General features: G+C 40.7%; 1 protein-coding gene across 3 annotated transcripts in view; it reads right to left on the bottom strand.

The window, feature by feature from the left end:
- The window catches only part of RSRC1 (arginine and serine rich coiled-coil 1), a 366,646-nt gene that overhangs the window by 65,436 nt on the left and 279,871 nt on the right, over nt 1-21,339 (bottom strand). For all 3 annotated transcript variants that reach the window (XM_073359563.1, XM_073359564.1, XM_073359565.1), the window contains exon 7: nt 4,340-4,408. In XM_073359563.1, coding sequence (XP_073215664.1) covers nt 4,340-4,408 — 69 coding nt within the window. The remainder of the gene's footprint in view (nt 1-4,339; nt 4,409-21,339) is intronic.

Consider the following 21,339-nt stretch of genomic DNA (forward strand, 5'->3'; position numbering starts at 1 on the left):
ATCCATCCTTTTAGCAATAGGTTGTTGATTTGGACTTTACTGGGACCATGCTTTTAAAAATGGGTGTTTAACTTTAGACTCCTAAATTCATGTTTAAGTACCTAAACAAGTGGCATGATATTAAAAATTTCTGAGTGCACTCAACAGCTCCCATTAACTATAGTGGGAACTGCTGGGTGTTCAGCACTTTTGAATATCAGGTTACTTATTAAGGCACCTAAATATGGTTTTAGGAACCTAATTGGAGGAAACCATTTTTTTACCAGCTTGGCTCATAGTCTTTAAACGTTGATGAAGAAGGTAGAAAAAGTTATCTATTTCCACGCTACTACAGGAGCTGAAAGACTTGCTACTACTTTACTAAAATTATAGTGTCCAACCAACCTCCCGGTCAAAGCTGTATTCACACCCCACAGCGTCCACTGACTCTACAACTGAATCATCCTGAGGAAAGTTTCAAAGAGGTTTTCAGTCCCACCTTGTATGAGAGGAAGGGACATTACTTGAACTTGAGCTGGCACATGGCAGAGACTTGTACTACCACAAGAATGCCAACTACAAGGCAAAATTTTGAAAACTTTCTTCTACTAATTTTGTGTTTCCAGATTACTATGACCTCCATACATTGGGTAATACCTCAATCCACTTTCCTCTCGTCAAATGCCAGGAAAAACAAATGGATCCTGCAGGGTACCCTGAGAGTCGTCAAATCGGGGCTATTCTGTGCCATGGGAGGAAGGACATTCCAGAGTGATAGGGCCCTTATGAAAAATGCTCTGTCAGCAGCTCTCTCTCTATTAAATCAAGGGAGATCTAGCATCACTGTCTCTGCTGACTGCAATTGTGGCAACGTATTTTGGGGATAGAGGCAATCTCTCAGGTAGGCTGGGCCTGGACCAATTGGGGTTTTATAGGTTAAAATCAACACTTTTTAATCTACCCAGAATCTCACATGGTGATCTGTCTAATCTATTTATTTCAGAAATTTAAAAGGTGACATTTTCTCAAGGGGAGATTTTCAAAGGCATAGATGGCAATTTGGTGCCTACCTCCCATTGAAAGTCATCACAGATAGTTGTCAGAGTAGCAGCCGTGTAGTCTGCATTCGCAAAAAGAAAAGGAGTACTTGTGGCACCTTAGAGACTAACAAATTTATCTGAGCATAAGCTTTCGTGAGCTACAGCTCACTTCATCGGATGCTTATGCTCAAATAAATTTGTTAGTCTCTAAGGTGCCACAAGTACTCCTTTTCTTTTTGTGAATACAGACTAACACGGCTGCTACTCTGAAAACTGTTTATAATGTTTTGCTCTTCGTTGCCCTCAAATCAAAATACTGAGCAATCTTTTTATTCTGATAGGATTTTAAATACTTTTTATTATTTCCAGTAAAAAATATTAAAGTCACAAGACCTGATCGTCCATTGTTCTGCACCTCACATGGCCATTTATGCCAATGCAAAGTGGGTGTGAAATGTTACCATTCCAAGCAGAGACACTTGCTCACTTTCCTGGTTTATCAATGTTCTGCAGACAGCCAGTCTGCACTTTCACATCTAAGTATCTATTTAACATGCCACACTGAGAGTTTAATACATTTCTGATATAGCTGCTTAAATAAAAACCATAGACTTCAAAGTGGTATAGCCACCTGCAGCGTACTGTTGAGCTGGGAGGCCAAGCAGGAGGCAGCAGTATTTTGCTTTGAAGTTTGGTTGTCCATGAAGCACTGGTGAGTTTTACTTTCACTTAAGACACTTTTAAAATGCCCCCAATTTAAATGTTTCAAGTGAAAGTAAAACTTAAAAAAAAAAAGCACCCAGATGCCTGCCAAACACAGTTGAGCACTGGAAAGGCTGGAGAAAGCATTATTGTTACTAGCTTCAAAAGTGCCTGAATGTGCTGATATAGAGGTGGTGATACCTTTTACTGGCTACATCCTTAGCTTCATCCCATTTGGATACAATGGGCATTAGTTATATTTAAATATTGGGAGAGTAGATTTGTCTCTTTTATAACAAGCTCACACAGTGTATCTGGATAAAATAATTAGAAAATTAACATAAAAGAAAAAGATTTCCTTCAGATGTAATGAGTGCCCAGTACACTTTGAAGTGAAAAAAGCTTAGCATTCATTTTACATTAAAAAAAACCCAAACAGATCATTAAACCAAGAAGTTTATGCTCGCCTCATCTCTTTCATACTCTCCACTGTGCACCTTCTATTGTGCTGTCTCCTTTCTAGGAATAGTCTCCAGTTTCTTAAAGGCGTTAAGAACAGAGGTAAACGGGAGCTGAAGTTTCTAGGGGCTTTAAGGGAAAGACAAAGAGCTTTAATTTGCTGTGTTAAAAGAAAGGAAGAAAATGAATGGAGTCAAGGAGGGGTTTTGAATATGCTTGTAGTGATAGGACAGAAAGATGAATTTAGCAGTGACATTTTAGATAGACTGGAGTGGGGGGGAAAGAGGTGTAAAGAGGCAGAGAAGAGGTGGTTACAGTAGTCAAAACTAGAGAAAAACCAGGGAGTGCACAATGACTTCAGTAGAGGAGACAGCCTGGAAAGGGTGGGTGTGGGTGACATTAAAAAAGGCAGGTGAGACTGCACTTAGAAAGAGACTGGGTATGAGGGCATGAAGAGGGAAGTCAGAGTAAACTGAGGTTGAGAGCCTGGGAGATGGAAGGATAATGAAATGAAGCATTTGGAGATGAGTCAAGATAGACGGGACTTGTCTACGGCTAGGAAAGTTAGGATGTATAATTCACCACTGGTGCAGCTCTATCCACAAAAGCTTCTATTGTTGATATTGGTTAGACAGGAGCTCCCTCTCCTCCAGTCACACTCTGATCCCAGCCACCTCCCCAAACTTCACATTCAACCCTTTCCTAACCCAGTTCTTCCTTCCCCTTATCTCTTTTCAGATTAGCTATAGTAGTGATGCCACGGCCTTCGAACAGTTCTTTGCCACTATACCTTGCTGTGAACTAACCACATTCCAATCCTCCAATGAAAGGCTCTCTTATCCTAAGTTTTCAGCCTGTGTACACCACTGATTCTAGGACAGTCTGTCTCAAACACAACCCCTTTGGCAACTAGAATACTACCTACATGTAGGCACCAAATTATGATTTGCAGAGGGCACTAGATGATCAAAGGCTAACCTAGGAAAATATATATGTATGTACATATATGTATATACATATACATACATACAGACACACACACACACTCCCCCTTAGATCAGATATCCACCTTGAAATATAATTAAAATGTACTGTGTACAGTCAAAAATCTGTCACAACTCAGAAGTCACCTATATGGTATTGGAAAATAATAATAAAACATCAAGGAAAAGGTATATACTGATGCTTTAATTTTTTAAAATAATAATTTCTTAAACAGCAGCATCTTTCAAAAATTGAGGATCAGGTTTCAAGATAAGTGATGATGTCAAAAACAAGTAAGCTGACAGTTTCATAAAAGTAAAATCCTTTGGTATATATTTTATACTTAAACCAACATAAAAGTAATATATGCTGCAGACACTTTAGTAGCTCATTTTAATTGGAACCACAGGAGACAGATTTTTGCTATTAATTTTCTCTGAGAAATGGGGATACCGCATCAAAGTTGAAGTGTGGAATACCACTTAAGGTTCCTTTATATAAGTTCAGGTTGGCTCTCTCACAGAACTTGATATATCACCAAATAATGAAAAGAGAGACAATCAAAGTACATTTGTTTTGAACCTGATCCTGCAAACCTTGTACAGATTCCCATTGGTAGTCTACCACTGGTAGTGCAATGGAAAAGGCCTTCATCCTGAAAGTACTCAGTGCACAGAGCTACCACGGCATTGGAGGGATTACTATCATGACATAGTACAGAGTAACTGCACAAGTGAACTAGACTAATGATTGGACATCTTATGTTAGTCCTACAATATATTCTCAGATAAACAATGTTACTGTTTTATGTTAATTGACTGCAGTGACTTCTCTAACTGTGGTCTCTGCCTCACAGAGCTGACTGGTCACATGGTATTAGCTCTTCTGCTTGTTACCAAATACCAAGTTGCTTTAAAGACAGCTTTAAAAAAATCATTAAATAATTCCCTGCAATTGCTGTAATTGCCACAGGAATATTATATGGTTGTGACTGAGAGGTGGAGGTGCTCTGTGTGACTGTGAATTGGAGGACGACTGACCATGACATACCCCTATTAAGATGTGGTCCAACCCTAGAGAAATATGAGAACCTCCAAGGAAACTGTTCCTTATGGAATTATTATTGTCAGTTTAATAAAAACTGTATCTTGACGATAAATAAAAAACTGCATTACCTTCTTCCTTTCTCTTTTTCGCTTCTTCTTCGCTTCTTTCTTTAGCCTTCAATGCTTCATCTGCTTTCGCTAAAAATAAAAAATACCTATAATGAGTTATTTATACTTGTTTTAATTACATTTGTATAATAAAACAAAACCCTTTCTGAGGGCTGAAGTTCACTTTCAGATTAATTTCTGCAGCTCCCACTAAAGTCAATGTGCATTTGAAGCAGAATTTGGCCTTTAATATTTTTTTTTATTTACAAGACCAGTACTGTTAATCCGTATCATAACTGACAATTTGTAAGGTGAAAGGAAATCACACAGTGGCAGAATATTTTAAAAAAAACAACTAATTTACTAATATAGGAAATAAACTAAGATTTCTTTTGAAGGAAAAGCCATATTTCCAATATTCAGTGCTGCATATAAGATTTAAAATATAGGATGTCTGGACTATCTATGTCACAGTATCAAATTAGGTAATATATTTTTTTCATTGCAAATCACAGCAGCAGTACTTTATTCATGTTATGACAGCATCCTCTAAAAAGAATATTTTTCCCTCTAGAAGCCTCTTCCCTTATTACTTAATTACCTACTAGTTGCTCAACTGCAGGGGTTTTCAAACACTTTACTACAGATGTTAAAGAAGATTAAAAATATACAGCACAGTAACAAGGGACTATCAATATACTCTGTAAATTAATTAAATTTCTGTTCTAGCACATCATTTATTCCAAAGCATTAATGTCTCAAAGGAGCCATTCTCTTTTATTGCCATCTCAATGCCTGATGACTGAACTAAGTGAGAATAAGTCTCTAATAGCATTATACTTGATGAAATATTAAGTTTTTAAAAGTACTGCCTTGTCAGAAGAAAAGGAACCCAAACTAACAGGAATAAGACTTCAGACCAGACTTTCCTGTACAATAAAGCTACTGTAAACTGTGGTATAGAACAATAAATGTTTATTCAGTTTTTCAGGTACTATTTCTATTGCCTACTGAATCAACCTATATAATTTACGAATATAACGTTCAGCTTAAGCAGTGGGTATGCAGAAAATAAATGCCACAAGATTATATTTTTCAAAGTCTGCTGTCTCTTCACAGTCTGATACCTCTTCTTAAAAATATACAACTTAAATACTAGTGTTATGAAATGATAAAAGCAATTACACAGACATGTTTCCATTTATAAGCTTTTATACACACCTAGACTACATTTAAAGTAATGAAATATTAAAACTTTTCTGCCAGCGAATATCATTGCAAGAATCTATTAAATTAGATAATAAAAACAAACCACTACCAACGCTAAAGACTTTTACTTCATTTACACTTTATTTTCCCTGGTAGAAGGACACGGATAATAGAAATTCCATTTAAATTCAATTTTGGTTATATGTATAATTGTAGCTATACCCCTTGAGTCATGTAAAATGCTCAGCTTATGTTTCTTTCAAATTATCCCGCTCAGATTCACATTCTACTCCTTACAACCATCTTCAATATGTATTAGCAGAGCTCATTAGACTGAAATTTAATAATGCAAACATCAGGTGGATTTCAAGAACCTCCATTATCAGCACAAGATGGATTGCTTATATACCTCTTGGGCCAACCGGGCACAATTTAGATTCAATAAACTACCATGCCTAAATTTGATTTATCTATTCCACTGTGCTAGTTTGTTCTTCCTTACTGATCCAATTCATTGGATTTTTAAAAAATGGTTATCTGAGAAAAAAAGTTTAAAGAAATTGAAATGGTTTACTGTATCATAGCTAAATATACATTTTAGCTAAATTAACTTCACACTGTCAATTTTCAAGCCTTCTTACTATACATGGTTGCAAGTAGGGTTTTTTAAAAACTTCATTTAACAGAGATAGAAGTTTCCTTCACAGTCTTGGCTAATTACATGGACAATGTCACAGCTTAGTAAGTATTATAAGCACAGTCATATATCCTAAAATGCTCATTAACAATAATATAATTTAGCCCCTAAACTAGGGGTGGGCAAACATTTGGGCCGACGGCCACATCTAGGTGGGGAAATTGTATGCAGGGCTGGGGTGGGGGGGTAGTTGGGGTGCAGGAGTGGTGCGGCAGGGGATTGGGGTGATGAGTGCTCAGGGGAGGGGGTTGGGGTACACGAGGGTGCAGGGTGCAACAGGGGCTCAGGGCAGGGGGTTGGGGTGCACGAAGGTGCAAGGTGCAGCAGGGGGCTCAGGGCAGGGGGCTGGGGTGCAGCAGGGGTGAGAGGTGCAGGCAGGGAGTTGTGGGTGGGATGCAGGAGGGGTTTGGGCTCCAGCCCAGCACTGCTTACCTAAAGCGGCTCCGGGGTGGCAGCGGCACGCACAGGGGCCAGGGCAGGCTCCCTGCCTGCCTGATCCGGGAAGCAGCTGGAACCGCGTCCCTGCGCAGCCCCTGGGGGAGAGGAAGCACAGGGCTCCACGCGCTGCCCTTGCTGCGCCTCCAGGTACTTTCCCCGAAGCTCCCATTGGCCGTGGTTCCCCGTTCCTGGCCCATGGGAGCTGCGAGGGGCGGTGCCTGGAGGTAAGAGCAACACATGAAGCCCTCTGCCCTGCCCTGCCCTCCCCCAGGGCCGCAGGGACATTGTGCTGGCCGCTTCTGAGAACGGCGCAGGGCCTGTGGCACCACGGGGGGCAATCCTGTGGGCCGGATCTAAAGCCCTGAGGGGCCGGATCCGGCCCGCGGGCTGTAATTTGCCCACCCCGCCCTAAACATGCACAGAGGACACAGTTGCTAAAGCCTGTGTGTTGCTTTGAGGATTGCTCAAACATTTTAATTCTGTAACAGTCGACATATACTGAACTTCACTTCAACTTCTTGACTCTCTTTCTCGTTTACATGGTGTCCAAGGTGCCCATGATTCTTTGCCACTTCTTTCAGTCCATGGCATGGGTTCACAGATCTTGGAGTTTCAGTCCTTTTCTCCTCAAACTTCTCTTGTACCCTCTGTCTCCCATGTCCACTCATGCTGTCTCTTCCCACCCGCCCCCAGGTTTTCTTTACTTGTCGCTCTTCTCCCATTTTCTCACATGTCCAGCCCACCTCAGACATGCACTCTCCAGCCTATCACTTAGAGTCCCAAGTTCATCTTCCCTGTCATTTCTTCCAGGCACATTCAACCTACACTTCACTTGCCTTCCATTTTCCTCAGTATGTTGTTTTCTATTACCTGTATCTTATTTCCTTCCACCTCTGCAAGACCCACTGTTGTCAAACTTTGCAGCAGACACTTTTCCTTTCAGTTTGTTGCTTAATTGCCAGTCCCACAGTACTCCTGCCACCCTTTTCTCTGCCGCCCAGGCACACTGGGTGCACGTTCTCCAGGTCTCTCTCTGATTGATACTTTCCAAGTATGCAAATCCTTTCTTCTGCTTCTCTCTTGAAATGTAAGTCAACAGCTCCTTTTCCACCTTCCCTACTTGCGTAACTTCAGTTTTCTTTGTGTACATTCTTTCTATCTGTACCAAACATTATTCCTAAAAATAAATCGGACTACAGCTCTGCGTTGGAAAGTGAATCTGTAAAAATGTCATTGTGGACCTCCAGATTTGCTGTTTGCAGTGTTCTTGTAGCCAAGTTGTATACAGGATATGAGAGACACAAGGTGGGTGAGGCAATTTTATTGGACCAATTTCTGTTGGTGGAAGAGAAAAGCTTTCAAGCTTCACAGAGCTCTTCTTCATTTCTGGTGAAGGATATCAAAGTATTCAGGTTAAATAGTAGGTGGGACAGATTGTTAAGCGTAAGGGTCACAATACACGTTGTGGAAGATTAGGTAAAATGAAGTGAGCAATTGTCCTGCAACTGCAAAAGTGTTAATGTAGGGTTGGTAGGCAGCAGATGTGTTACAAGTTGTTGTAATGGGCCATTGTGACATTCCCCTGGTGTTATTTGGACTGGTGATCTGCTAGGTCACTCCAATTCTTGACTCTGGGAGCCAGCCTTACCCTGCTCTGTTGTGAGAACCCCCACTTCTGGGCTGTTCACACACAGCCTCTGGCATGTAAGCTGCTCCTTGGATTGTGCAACCAAATGACACTAGACAATATCTCCGGCCCCAGACACAACGCTAGGAACCTCCATCTTGCAGTGTCCAGTTATGCCCCCTGGACACTACAAGCTTATGAGAGTTCATCAATTTAACAAAGAAATTGATATACACCAGGCTCGTTATCCCAAGAGGAGTCTCAGACACACTTGAAACCAAACACACTTCTTCAGGTAGAATAAACGAACAAATTTTATTAACTACAAAGATAGATTTTAAGTGATTGTAAGTCAAAGCACAAGTCAGATTTGGTCAAATGAAATAAAAGCAAAATGCATTCTAAGCTGATCTTAACACTTTCAGTGCCCTTACAAACTTAGATGCTTCTCACCACAGGCTGGCTGGTTGCCCTTCAGCCAGGCTCTCCCCTTTGATCAGTGCTTCAATCGCTTGGTGTGCTGTCTGTAGATGCAAGTGCGAGAGAGAGGAAGAGCATGGCAAACATTTCTCCCATTTATCATGTTCTTTCTTCCCTCTTGGCTACGCCTCCCTCCATCTCCCTTCAGAGTCAGGTGAGCATTACCTCATCGTAGTCCCAAACTGACCAAAGGGGCGTCACTCACTAGAGAGTCCAACAGATCCTTTGTTGCTACTGAGGTCAGTGTCCTTTGTTCCTGTGAGGCTGGGCTGGGTTTGTCCCACACGTGCCCTGATGGGGTGTGAACTGCCCCTGTGCTCTTGGCGAGTTTTGCCTGGGCCTGTTTTAAGCCATGAGGACACATTTTCAGCCTCATAACTATATATATGAAATTACAACCTATAACATTTGTGACAGGGTCAAGCCAGATGGCTACAGGAAAGTGATAGAAGGCAGATATATTAGCTCCAGATTAAGCAGGTCCTTTTTCCCTGGGTAAGTAACAGGCGTGGTTCCAGAACAATTAGGAACTTGCTGGAACCAGTTAAGGCAGGCAGGCTAATTAGGATACCTGGAGCCAATTAAGAAGCTGCTAGAATCAATTAAGACAGGCAGGCTAATCAAGGCACCTGGTTTAAAAAGGACGTCACTTCAGTCACTAAGGGGCGCACAAGGAGCTGAGAGTGAGAGGGCGTGCTGCTGGAGGACTGAGGAGTACAAACTCTATCTGGCATCAGGAAGAAGGTCCTATCGTGATGACAAAGAAGGTGTTGGGAGGAGGCCATGGGGAAGTAGCCCAGGGAGTTGTAGCTGTCACACAGCTGTTGCAAGAAACACTGTAGACAGCTGTGATCCACAGGGCCCTGGGCTGGAACCCAGAGTAGAGGGCGGGCCTGGGTTCCCCCCATACTCCCAACTGGGTACAGGAGGAGTTGTCCTGGACTGTGAGTCCCACCAGAGGGGAAGGTCCCGGCCTGTCCCGACCCACTAGGTGGATCAGCAGAGACTGTGGGGATTGTTCTCCGTCCATTTCCCTATGCTGGCCAGTGATGAGGTTAGCTGAGTGAATGGCAGGTTTGAGCCACTAGCAAAAGTGGCCAAACTGATGGCTGCCGTGAACCTCTGAGGCGAGCAAATCCACCAATAAGCGCAGGACCCACCAAGGCAGAGGAAGAACTTTGTCACATATTACTATAACAATTACTATAACATCACTATAACAACAATGCTCAGTGCATCATGAGCCTTCTGAAGACACCCGAGATGACAAACTTTGCATTGGATACCACACAATCATTTTATAAGGATGAACATGTGGGTGCTGCATGTTCCCCCAAGGTACAGAGAGTCACAGCCATAAAACCATTGTCTCTGATAAGTCTGTGGCTTTTAGCATTCAGAGTTATGAATTTAATTTCCCAGGCACGTCTTTTTCAGGTTTCCTTTGAGGACTCTAGTGATTTTGGGGTGTTTTCTTTTGTTTTTTACCTGTCTCATGAAAAACTGATGAAAGGTGCCAACTCATGAATTTTCCCTTATCCCAAATGACCACCATCTCCTACTACTGTCAGTGGGTCTGAAGCCAGCAAGATGGCCGCCATTTCCCTACCATCTATCTGCATGTGGAAGTGAGGCTGCCCTTAATAAAATTGGCTGTCACCTCCCACTGCTTTTAGTGAAATTGAAGTCATGATAATAACTGCCACTCTATGGTTCAGGGAGCTGAACAGGACTCAGGGATTGTGAAGAACAGCCTGGGAGCAGTGGTGGGTAAGAGGAGGCCTCTCTGAGCAGCTGAGAAAGCCAGTTCTCATGAACTGATAATGAGCCACAGGATTTTAGAGCCTGGAGGAGCAGCTCTTGCGATCCCACTAGAAGCTCCTCCAATCCCACAAGTTTTGAGGCTGGGCACATAAGCAGAGGTCTGTGCAAGAGCCTTGGACATGCACCTGCCCTACCTTCTTGGATGGACCCATACCAGAGAGAGGGTCTTGGGGCAGCAGAGAAGTAGGGAGTGGGAACTCTGGGAAGTGGAACCACTGAATCCCAAGTAGTGAAGTCCCAGGGCAGAAGGAGTCAGAAGTATTGCTGCTGTGTCAAGACAGTAATAGAAAATGGATGGCAGTTCCCCTATTTCAGGGGTGTAAAGAGGGTGAGTGGAATCTGCTTCTGAGCAGCCAAGGAGAGGCATGTACTTTTGTGTGCATTAAAAGTTGACTTTTCAACCTGAAGCTATCACAAACACTGGCAGAGGCAGAGAGGAGAGTTAAAAAGTCAAGATTAAAAACATGACTGGATTAAAAACTCATTTTTTGGGCCACTCAAGATTTTTTAGGGTTTGATTCATTATTTTTGATCTCTTGAGGTTGTCAATACTGATCTCTCACTTTGCCCTACTCCCTAACTTTTACTGTCCAACCCCATAAAGGAATTCCTAAAATGAGTACTACACTACCTCCACTTTTAACCAAAATGAATATAATCACAAACTGAGTTTGTTTATTTTGGTGAAATTAGGACATAGCTGAGAGCAGATTACACTAAAAAGATGGAAAATCCACTAAATTCTTCTAAAACGTAATTCACCCCTTTCACTTACCTCTAGTATTGAGTTTGCATAAATCTCTATGCTATTCTCCCAAATTAAAGGGTAGAATATAACACATGTAGCTCACCACCTAAGGAAATACAGAGCATGTAAACATTCTGATGCAAGGCAATATCTTCTGGTCAAGAATCAGTGGCCAAACATCTAGAAGTAAACACATTGCCAACTTAGTCTTTTTCCCTGGGTACATTGTACTCAGACTGAAAAATATCAAAACTTTGGAGCAGTCAAATAAAATATTCAAATTAGAATAAACTTTTGATAAGCACCAGATGTGCCCAACTTTTTAAAAAAAAATTAACTGAAACTCTACTGGCATCCTGAGTACTGTGTTTTATCTAACAGTTTAATAAAAGTGTAAATATAGCCAAAACCATGATGTGTGGGTAGTTAAAAGACAGCCTAACTTCACTCCATAACAACAAAAACTTGTAGCAGAATATACATTGATAAGGAAGCTGAAACTTGCATGAGCTTGAGCTACCTCAGCTTTCCATTTTCTGGCAGTATCACATGGGCTAGCAAAAATGCTCAAAAATATTCTCCATGCAGAAGCTTCTTCAGTATATTTTCCTCAACTTGGAGGTTGGGGGACACACACCAACAAAATTTACAGGAGATCAGCAGTGGCACATCATCCAAAGAAGACCAAATAAGTCACTTCAGCAATACCCTGGTCTTAATTGACCCAGGTAGTTGGAATGCTGAGGTTGCTCCTGAAACTGGGCCTCTTGCATGGATAAACTGCTAGTATGATAACAGTCTGACTGCTTATAAAGCATTCTAAAAAATTAATTCATTAATTAATTAAATAAAGGAGGAGCTTGAATTCAAGCTCTCAGCATTTTAGAGCTCATTCAACTGCAGATAAAATTACAATTCTATTGATTTTTTCTTTCCTTCGGAGGGATGGGAAAATGACACACTGAAGATGTTGCAGAAGTTTACTTACACTAAAGTAATAAAGTTCTGGAACACATACAGAAATTCAGTATCAGATAATGAACCATTATTAAGAGCAGAGCAACAGAAGAGAGAATCCACTGTCAGTATTTTCAGGTAGTAGTAGTATAATAATTAATATTTATAGTTTGTTAGCACCCAAAGACCTTGATCAGGACTGGTGCCCAATTGTGCCAGGCACCGTACAAATATAAGACAGACAATCCCTGTCCTAAAGAACTTCCAAAGTAAAGCCAAAACAAAGAGCAGGGGATGTGGATACATCATACAAGCAAATAAATATGGTGAAGAACTGGCAATGCTTTGTTAGTTACAAACACAAATGTTAACGTTCATTTGAAGTTGAGGTAACATTCAAGTATCAGCATTCTGTATCAGTGAACATGATAGTCAAGGTCAGTATCAGCTTTCTATTCTTTTTCAGTTGCTAATAACCTTCTAAAACAAATTTCCTTTCGGGTTGCAACTTTCCATGATTGCTGTTATGAATATGAATTTTTTCACAAAACTTAAGGAAAATCTTTGTGTTATGTGAACATGACCTCCTTTCGTCCCATGCTTCTATATACCTGATAGTCACACATCTCAAAAATGCTGAACTTAAAAGTGTCACTTAGCTTGTTTCACAGTCCTCACTGAAGAAAGAAAAAAAACAATTGCCATGAATTTTGAAAATACTCTAGCAACTGATGAGATTCTGAATGGAGATCCTGGTAACAGAAATGCAGGTTGCTGGCCAGAACTACAGATTCTGTTCCTTTTGAGGCCCAAGTATAATGGGTAAAGATAAACAACAGTAGATCAATGAATGCCAGGTAATTCTCTGGAGCAATAACTGGCATGACTGACCAGGTTTACTCTTTCCAGACTGCTTTAACCTTTTCAAGTCCAGGACAGGCATTCTAACCAAGTCCTTCAATTAGCAAATTCCTTCTGTAGGCCAGTGTGGGTAGTGGGGGGTGGAGGGGAGAACTAGAAGGGGAGAGAGGGAGAGAGAAAAGAGGAACATTGTGTCACCATCACCCTTGAGGAGCAAGGACAGAGAGAGGGGCTTGGCACCACTACCTCAACTGGCTATTCCGTGTAGGTCAACATGATTGACTAGCTGGTCTCAGTGGGGTTAGGGGTAAGAGACTAGAATCTATACAAAAGGGGGGACAAGGCCACGATGGTGCCTTCAGTGGCTGCCACCCCCGACCAGACAGTGCTACAGATGGTAATTAGGTAAAAAGGACACATGAGCTGGCCTAAGGCAGGAATCTTGTGAAATTCACATCCAGGTGCCACCTCATTTATGCATTAGCATAGGACGTTGTTCTCATTGCTGTTACAGGGCTGGGAAGGTTGCACGACTGTAGGAAGAGTAAAGTAGGGAGAAGGGAGTTGTATGATGCTCTTGTTGCCATTATTGTGGTTAAAATTTGCATTAGGTTGCTGGTTTCTGTATTTATGCTGGTTTGCTCTGTACAAGAGTCTATTATCAGTTTTCTTCTCTCTTCTTAACAGCACTGTTGCAACTTCTAACTCAGCAGCATGAGGTGGCTAGTCTTTTAAGGAAAATTAGTTAAAAGGCCAACTAGCATAGGATGGTTGAGTATGCAGCCTTCCAAATGTGGTGTGGTTGTGAGAACATGGAGAGTTAATCCTTCCAGGGATTTCAAAAGGGCTAAATACAAGGGGCTGATAAGGGCACTGCTGGATGATGGAGGAGCTAAGCTCTAAACACACATGAGAGAGAGAGTATCTGTGGGTGAGTGGGGAAAAGCTATGCATTGGAATGTATAAGTGGTTAGGTCTGCTGGTCATTTTGTGCCCTGGAACTATGTACTAAGTAGGGGGCCCACATTACTAATCTAGGGAAAGGGGTTTGATGCAGGCCACATCCAAGATTGAGTGAACCCTCTCCTGTTGGACATCTGCTGCATTAGACTGGTATTATTAAACATAGTTAAGGCCAGTCTAAGCAAATCCTTGAATAATTTTGCATGTCTTCTGTCATAAATATAAAGGAAAGGGTAAACACCTTTAAATCCCTCCTGGCCAGAGGAAAAACCCTTTCACCTGTAAAAGGTTAAGAAGCTAAGATAACCTCGCTGGCACCTGACCAAAATGACCAGTGAGGAGACAAGATACTTTCAAAGCTGGAGGGGGGCAAAAAAAGGGTTTTCTCTGTCTGTGTGATGCTTTTGCTGGGACCAGAGCAGGAATGCAGGTCAGAATTCCTGTCAGGAGTTAAAAGAAAAGGAGTACTTGTGGCACCTTAGAGACTAACCAATTTATTTGAGCATGAGCTTTCGTGAGCTACAGCTCACTTCATCGGATGCATCCAATGAAGTGAGCTGTAGCTCACGAAAGCTCATGCTCAAATAAATTGGTTAGTCTCTAAGGTGCCACAAGTACTCCTTTTCTTTTTGCGAATACAGACTAACACGGCTGTTACTCTGAAACCTGTCAAGAGTTAGTAAGCAATCTAGTTAGATATGCATTAGATTCTGTTTTGTTTAAATGGCTGATAAAATAAGTTGTGCTGGATGGAATGTATATTTCTGTTTTTGTGTCTTTTTGTAACTTAAGGTTTTGCCTAGAGGGATTCTCTATGTTTTGAATCTGATTACCCTGTAAGGTATTTACCATCCTGATTTTACAGGGGAGATTCTTTTACTTTTTCTTTAATTAAAATTCTCTTTTAAGAACCTGATTGCTTTTTCATTGTTCTTAAGATCCAAGGGTTTGGGTCTGTGTTCACCTATGGAAATTGGTGAGGATTTTTATCAAGCCTTCCCCAGGAAAGGGGGTGTAGTGCTTGGGGGGATACTTTGGGAGGGAGACGTTTCCAAGTGGGCACTTCCCCTTTTCTTTGGTGGTGGCAGCGTTTAACCTAAGCTGGTAAGAATACGCTTAGTGGGTCTTTCATGCAGGTCCCCACAACTTAGTACATCTGTACCCAAGAGTTCAGAGTGGGGAAAGAACCTTGACATCTTCCTTCTGCTGTGCCTACAGCAATTCCTTTTGAATATTTTATCGGAGACTAACACTACCAGCATCTGAGTCTGGTGGTGTTTCTACCTGTCTGCCATGAATAAGAGTTGAGAAGTCTGGCATGAGAAGATAGCACTGGGCAGCCCTCGAGGAAAACTTGCTTGTCTTCTCCAATCATTTCTTAAACTCTCCATCTTTTTCACATCTCTTAACCCTCTGGATCAGTGGTGGGCAACCTGCGACCCACGGGCCACACGTGGCCCATCAGGGTAATCCACTGGCGGGCTGCCAGTTTGCTTACATTTGCATGGCTGCCTGCAGCTCCCAGTGACCACGGGTCACCATTCCCAGCCAACGAGAGCTGTGGAAAGCGACGCGGGCCACAGCTCCCAGTGGCCAGGAATGACGAACTCCAGCCAATGGGAGCTGTGGGTGGTGGTGCAAATGTAAACAAACTGTCTTGCGGCCTGCCAGTGTGGTGGCATTACCCTGGATTACCCTGACAGGCTACATGCGGCCCGTGGACCACAGGTTGCCCACCACTGTATTTCTTGCATTCCTGCTGATGCAGTCATTTATTGGGAATACTTTCACTCCACCTGCTGCCTCTATATGAAAGTGATTTCTTTGCCATCTCATTATGCTGCTGTCTGGTCAGCTGTTCACTGACCCTGTCCCACTCATTTCTCCAGATGCATTAGTGAGCCATCCAGAGACTTAACTTATAATTGTCTTTTCTCCACTTCCCTGCTCTATCTTTGTGGTCAAACCAAAGCACTAAATGTGCTCTTCCGGCCAGCTCACCTCCTAGCGTCCACCTTGCATTCATATTACTAGAATCTGTGAAGAAGTTGGTAGACTGCCTGCTTAATCTGTCTGAATCCAGAATGAGTGGAGGGGAGAGCCAAAATCCCACTGTTAAGAGTGTTCAAGTCGTCATCCGTTACTATAACAAACTCTTCTGGTTATGTTAATAGTACTCAGATATGTATTTTCACTAGCCCAACTATTAGTGGAATGTTCCAAGCACTCCTTTTGACATAAACATTTACATTCTAGTTTTCAAGGAGTCATTGGTCGGGAGAGCTATATATCACTAGATTGAGTAGGCCACCATGCTGTCATAAATTTACTTAAAGTTTAGTGTGATGCAATCAAAAAGTCAGAAAGTGTATGGAAATCACCAGCAATGTCAGAGCACTACAAAGGATCAGGAAAATGTACAAAGTTCCTTGCAATCAATACCAGGTAATACACAATTGTAAGAAAGGGAAGGAATGGACAAAAAAAGTCAGTCTGTTTAATTTGCAATTTACCATGTATAAGCGTACATCATTAGAGATTCAAAGAGATGTTTGTGGTGCTATTCTAACCCAGGCCTTGTATTACACATGACATGCCCTTAATTAAATCTGTGTTAGGGACAGGGTCATCCTCCGAATGCAATTTATTAAGGGCACAGAATGATTTCTCACACTGCCATCTATTCTTCATGATGCCAAAGGCAAACAAATTTTTAAAATAGTTCTGCTGAGCACCACCTATAACAAAAAGAAATGGAAGTTACCTGCTGCATAGGCTACAAATCAGTGATAGAACCATATAAGTATATAAGAACCATATAAGTATAGAACCATAAGTGACCTAGCTGCAATGGAAAGACTATCTTTCAAAATATGGGGCAGTTTGAGCAGCAACCAATTGTACTTGACATGCACAAATAGACATGAATCATATACAGAATCTTGCTAGTGAACATATGTTTCCTTCTCTTCCCTTCCTTCCTTATATACTTGTACTATACAATCAGCATTCAGAACAAATACAAATTTGAATGTAAAGAACCATAGCTCAGACTTTATTTGATAATTTCTTTAGACTTAGTTAAAACTACCAGGAGGCTTTCAGGAAAGGGCCAAAGAAATGAAAGGCACTGTTGGTGGGTGGGAAGAACTTTTTGAGGAAAGCCTGCTTAAACTAATGAAACTACTCTTTCCCAGTAATCTTTGCTTCTGATTATTATCCATAGACTTCTACACAACAACAATCTAGACACAGGCACAGCAGGCAGCCCAGGCAAATCAAGTAGCACCACAGGATCAATCTCATCAAATACATCTGATTCACTATTTAGCTGCCTCCTTCGCACATGCAGGAGCTGAAAATAAAAACCCTTAAGTTCTAGTACCACAATGTAAACACACAGACCAGAAAAACTTAAGATCACAAGAGAAGCTATTCACAACAAAACCAAACCACCTTCATTTAATACCAAAGCAATTTCACTGCACTCACTTTTCTGAACCATCATCTTCCAGGTAGATTTCTGTACATGCACAGTACCACTCAGAGAAGTAACTTCTACTTCATATAACCTACATATCTCAACTCCTGGAAATATGTATGAAGGACAACAGGATAGCCGGACTATAAAATGGATATGACTATACCGCAGGAAATTCAAGGAAAGCTTAAAAACTTCCCCCTAGTTTTAACTTAGTCTGAAGTAATTCCCAAATAAATGACTGTTGGCCATTTTCCCCACAAAGTGAAATGAAATATCAGTGTTAATTCTGAATTCCAATTAGGAAATTGTGTTATATTATTCAAACTCAAGATGTGCAATACAAACAGACAAATGTTGTTCTCATTGTGTATATATAATATGACCAAAAGGTTCAAATAAAGTTTTAGTTTACATGAAAAGCAGTTATAAATACAATATCTGAAATAACATTCTGGAAATTATATTTTAAAATCTAGCAAACCATTCATCAATTGTCCTTGCATTTAAAAATGTTATATTTTTCAAGTATGATACATTATACCCATTACATTCTCCTCCATTTGGTCTGGAACAGCCATAAGCTTGGGAGAGACAATGAAGCCCTAAGGAAGTATCTTATATAACCAGAAAGCCCTGTTCATCTCCCCAAAACACTAGCTGGAAAGGGGGAATCTGGAGAGGATTTCCTCAGATGATAGCTATAAGCTCTACTCACACGACACTGATTATTTTCTAATGATAATTGTATTGTGTTCATGTTATTACACAAGCAAATTGGAAATAGACAAAATCAAAACCTTTCTGAAATGCTTTTATATTTGGGGGAAATAATATTAGAACATTTCATGTGAGTTAGCTGTGGACCCCTTCACCTATTTTTTTTTAAAACAACATTTAAATAGAGTTCTTTGAATATATGTTTGTATTTATAAATTGCACTTTATTATCGAGATGAAATGAGATGGTGCTAAGACATCAGAGATAAAATACTAGAAATGAAGAGCAGTGATTTGCAAGTTACGAATAAATACCAGGTCAGATCCTCAGCTGGTGTAAATCAGCATAGCTCCATTGACTCCATAGTTAGGAGCTGATTTCAACGGAGCGATATTGATTTAAATCACTGGAAGATTTGGCCCATTATTCCTTATTTGGCCAGCTCCTCTGATATTTCACAGAGTTGCTGGGGTTTATGCTTCCAGAACACACTGAAAGGTTTGAGCACATAATTACCGCACTTTGTCTTCATACTTTTGATCACATATTTTCCTAGATTTCCTCCTTACTCTCCTTTCTCTTGACAAGTTCAATTAACCCCAATCATTCTCCCCTTTACAAACTCAGTCCTCCAGAAAAAAAATTGTATTTCCCCTCACTCTGAGGTTTGAAGCTTCAAGAGTTTTATTTGTTCCATAAGAAGATTCCTAAAATAAACGGTTACAAAATCTTTGACAATCTAAGTCACTGATGAATGGTATGCCAAGTACATCCAGCAGTTTTGCTAAACAAACACACCTGGATGTATATGGTTATGTCTATTTTCATGAATATTCCTTAGAAACTTATTGCTTAAACATATTTACATTTTTTTATACAGCACACCTATTTCTGAAGCAGCTGGGCATGTGCCTATTCCAAAAGCCATGAAGCGGGTTATACAAACTGTTCAAATTACTGTTTCATATTTTAAAAGTGAATATTTTTCACAGGGTTTTTAATCTATACTACAGTAGTCCTAACATTCCTCTGATTACCCTTCCATTGCATTCCTCCCTTTTTTTTAAGCATTTCCCCCTCGCCCCCCATCTCCACAGTGCGTATCTCATGGACACTAGTTAATTTTTTTTTTAAATGCAGTGCTACTGATCTTATACTTGGGCGTAGCAACAGCATATAGATGCGAAATGACCAGCTGTGGGTAGAATACAATCAATCTTTAATTTTCCTAGTTACAGGTACACAAAATCATGAGACACAATGAAAGGAAAGAAAAATTGAAAGAGTGTGAAAAAAATCACGTTCTTGTCAACTGCTGGAAATGGCCCACCTTGATTATCATTATAAAAGGTTCCCCCCCGCACTCTCCTGCTAGTAATAGCTCACCTTAAGTGATCACTCTGGTTGCAGTGTGTACAGTAACACCCATTGTTTCATGTTCTCTATGTATATAAATCTCCCCACTGTATTTTCCACTGAATGCATCCGATGAAGTGAACTGTAGTTCATGAAAGCTTATGCTCAAATAAATTGGTTAGTCTCTAAGGTGCCACAAGTACTCCTTTTCTTTCTGCGAACATGGTTGCTACTCTGAAACCTGAAAAAAATCAGTTTGTTAAAATTATTATAATGCTGGACAAGATCTGGAAGCTCAGGATGGAAGAATTTTGTTTCTGGGAAACAAGTTTCTTAATGGTGAAAAGCATGGGGATGATTATAATTAATGATAAAAATATGGCGTATCTATTTCATATCTAGCAATTATACCTTTCTGTCTGTAGTACTTTTCAATCAGGCACCTCAAAGCATTTTACAAACAGTAAGCCTTATCCAAAGTCTTTCCATTGACTTCAAAGCGTTCTGGATCAGGCCCATTAGCTTAACAACTTCCCTCAGAGATATGAAGGTACTACCCCCACCAGTTATATAGATGGGGAAAAGGGAGTCACAACAACATTAAGTCGTTTACCCAACATCAAACCAGAAATCTGCAACAGTCCGGAAGAGTCACTGATGTCCCGACTACCACTCCTAGGCCTCGTCTACACTAATTAGGTAATTTGATCTAAATTACGCTATTTAAGGTACACAAGATATGTAACAAGTTGATATAGCTTTGATCAACTTACAGTGGTGTCTATACCACGCTATGTTGACGGGAGATGCTTTCCTGTTGACATAGCTTCCGCCTCTCGTGGGAGACTTATCACGTCTTCACTAGATCCACTAAATTGATGCTGGCTGCATCAATCGCAGCAGTGCCGATTTAGACCATAGTGAAGACAAGCCCCTACTCCTTAACCACAAGAGCATTCTTCCCTTAAACTAGGTCTACTTCTGAATTGTGCATACTCACTAAAGGCCAGTCCTGTAATCTTTACTAATGTGAGCAGTCCTTACCCAAACAGTCCTATTGATATCAATGGGATTATTCACGAGAGTTAAGGATTACACCTGTGAGTAAAGGTCTCAGAATTGGGTCCTTAATTCTCTACACTTTTCATCAGAGGATATTGGAGTGCCTTATAAATATTAATTAAGCCTCTGATTATCGATTTCAATCGTGCTACACACATTTATAGGGACGCCTGTGTGCAGACAATCAGGGCTTTACCCAGAGAGAGAGAGTGAAATAACGGTGAACTGAAATGTCTCTTAATAAAATACCAAACTGATTATTGAAGGAAAAGTACCAACTCTGAATTTAAGTATTTTCAGGGAGGTAGGGGGAGGAGGAACACTTTTTCAGTTCCCTTTTAAAATGTATTAATCATGTTTAAATCTACCCATACACTTTATCAATTATTTAATCTTAGGGAATCGTCTTGTAATGCCTTACTCATGTGAAGAGTCCCACTGATTTCAACAGGATAATTACAAGAATAAAGGTTTGAAAATTCTAGGCACTGTTTGTGTTCTACTCCTTATTCTTTCACTGATTTAACATACAAGTCACTAAAAATAAATTGCAATTTAAAATAAAATAAAATGGAAGATGTCTAAATCGGCTAGACTG

Source organism: Lepidochelys kempii, chromosome 9, assembly GCF_965140285.1.
Source record: "Lepidochelys kempii isolate rLepKem1 chromosome 9, rLepKem1.hap1, whole genome shotgun sequence".
NCBI classification, from domain to species: Eukaryota; Metazoa; Chordata; order Testudines; family Cheloniidae; genus Lepidochelys; species Lepidochelys kempii.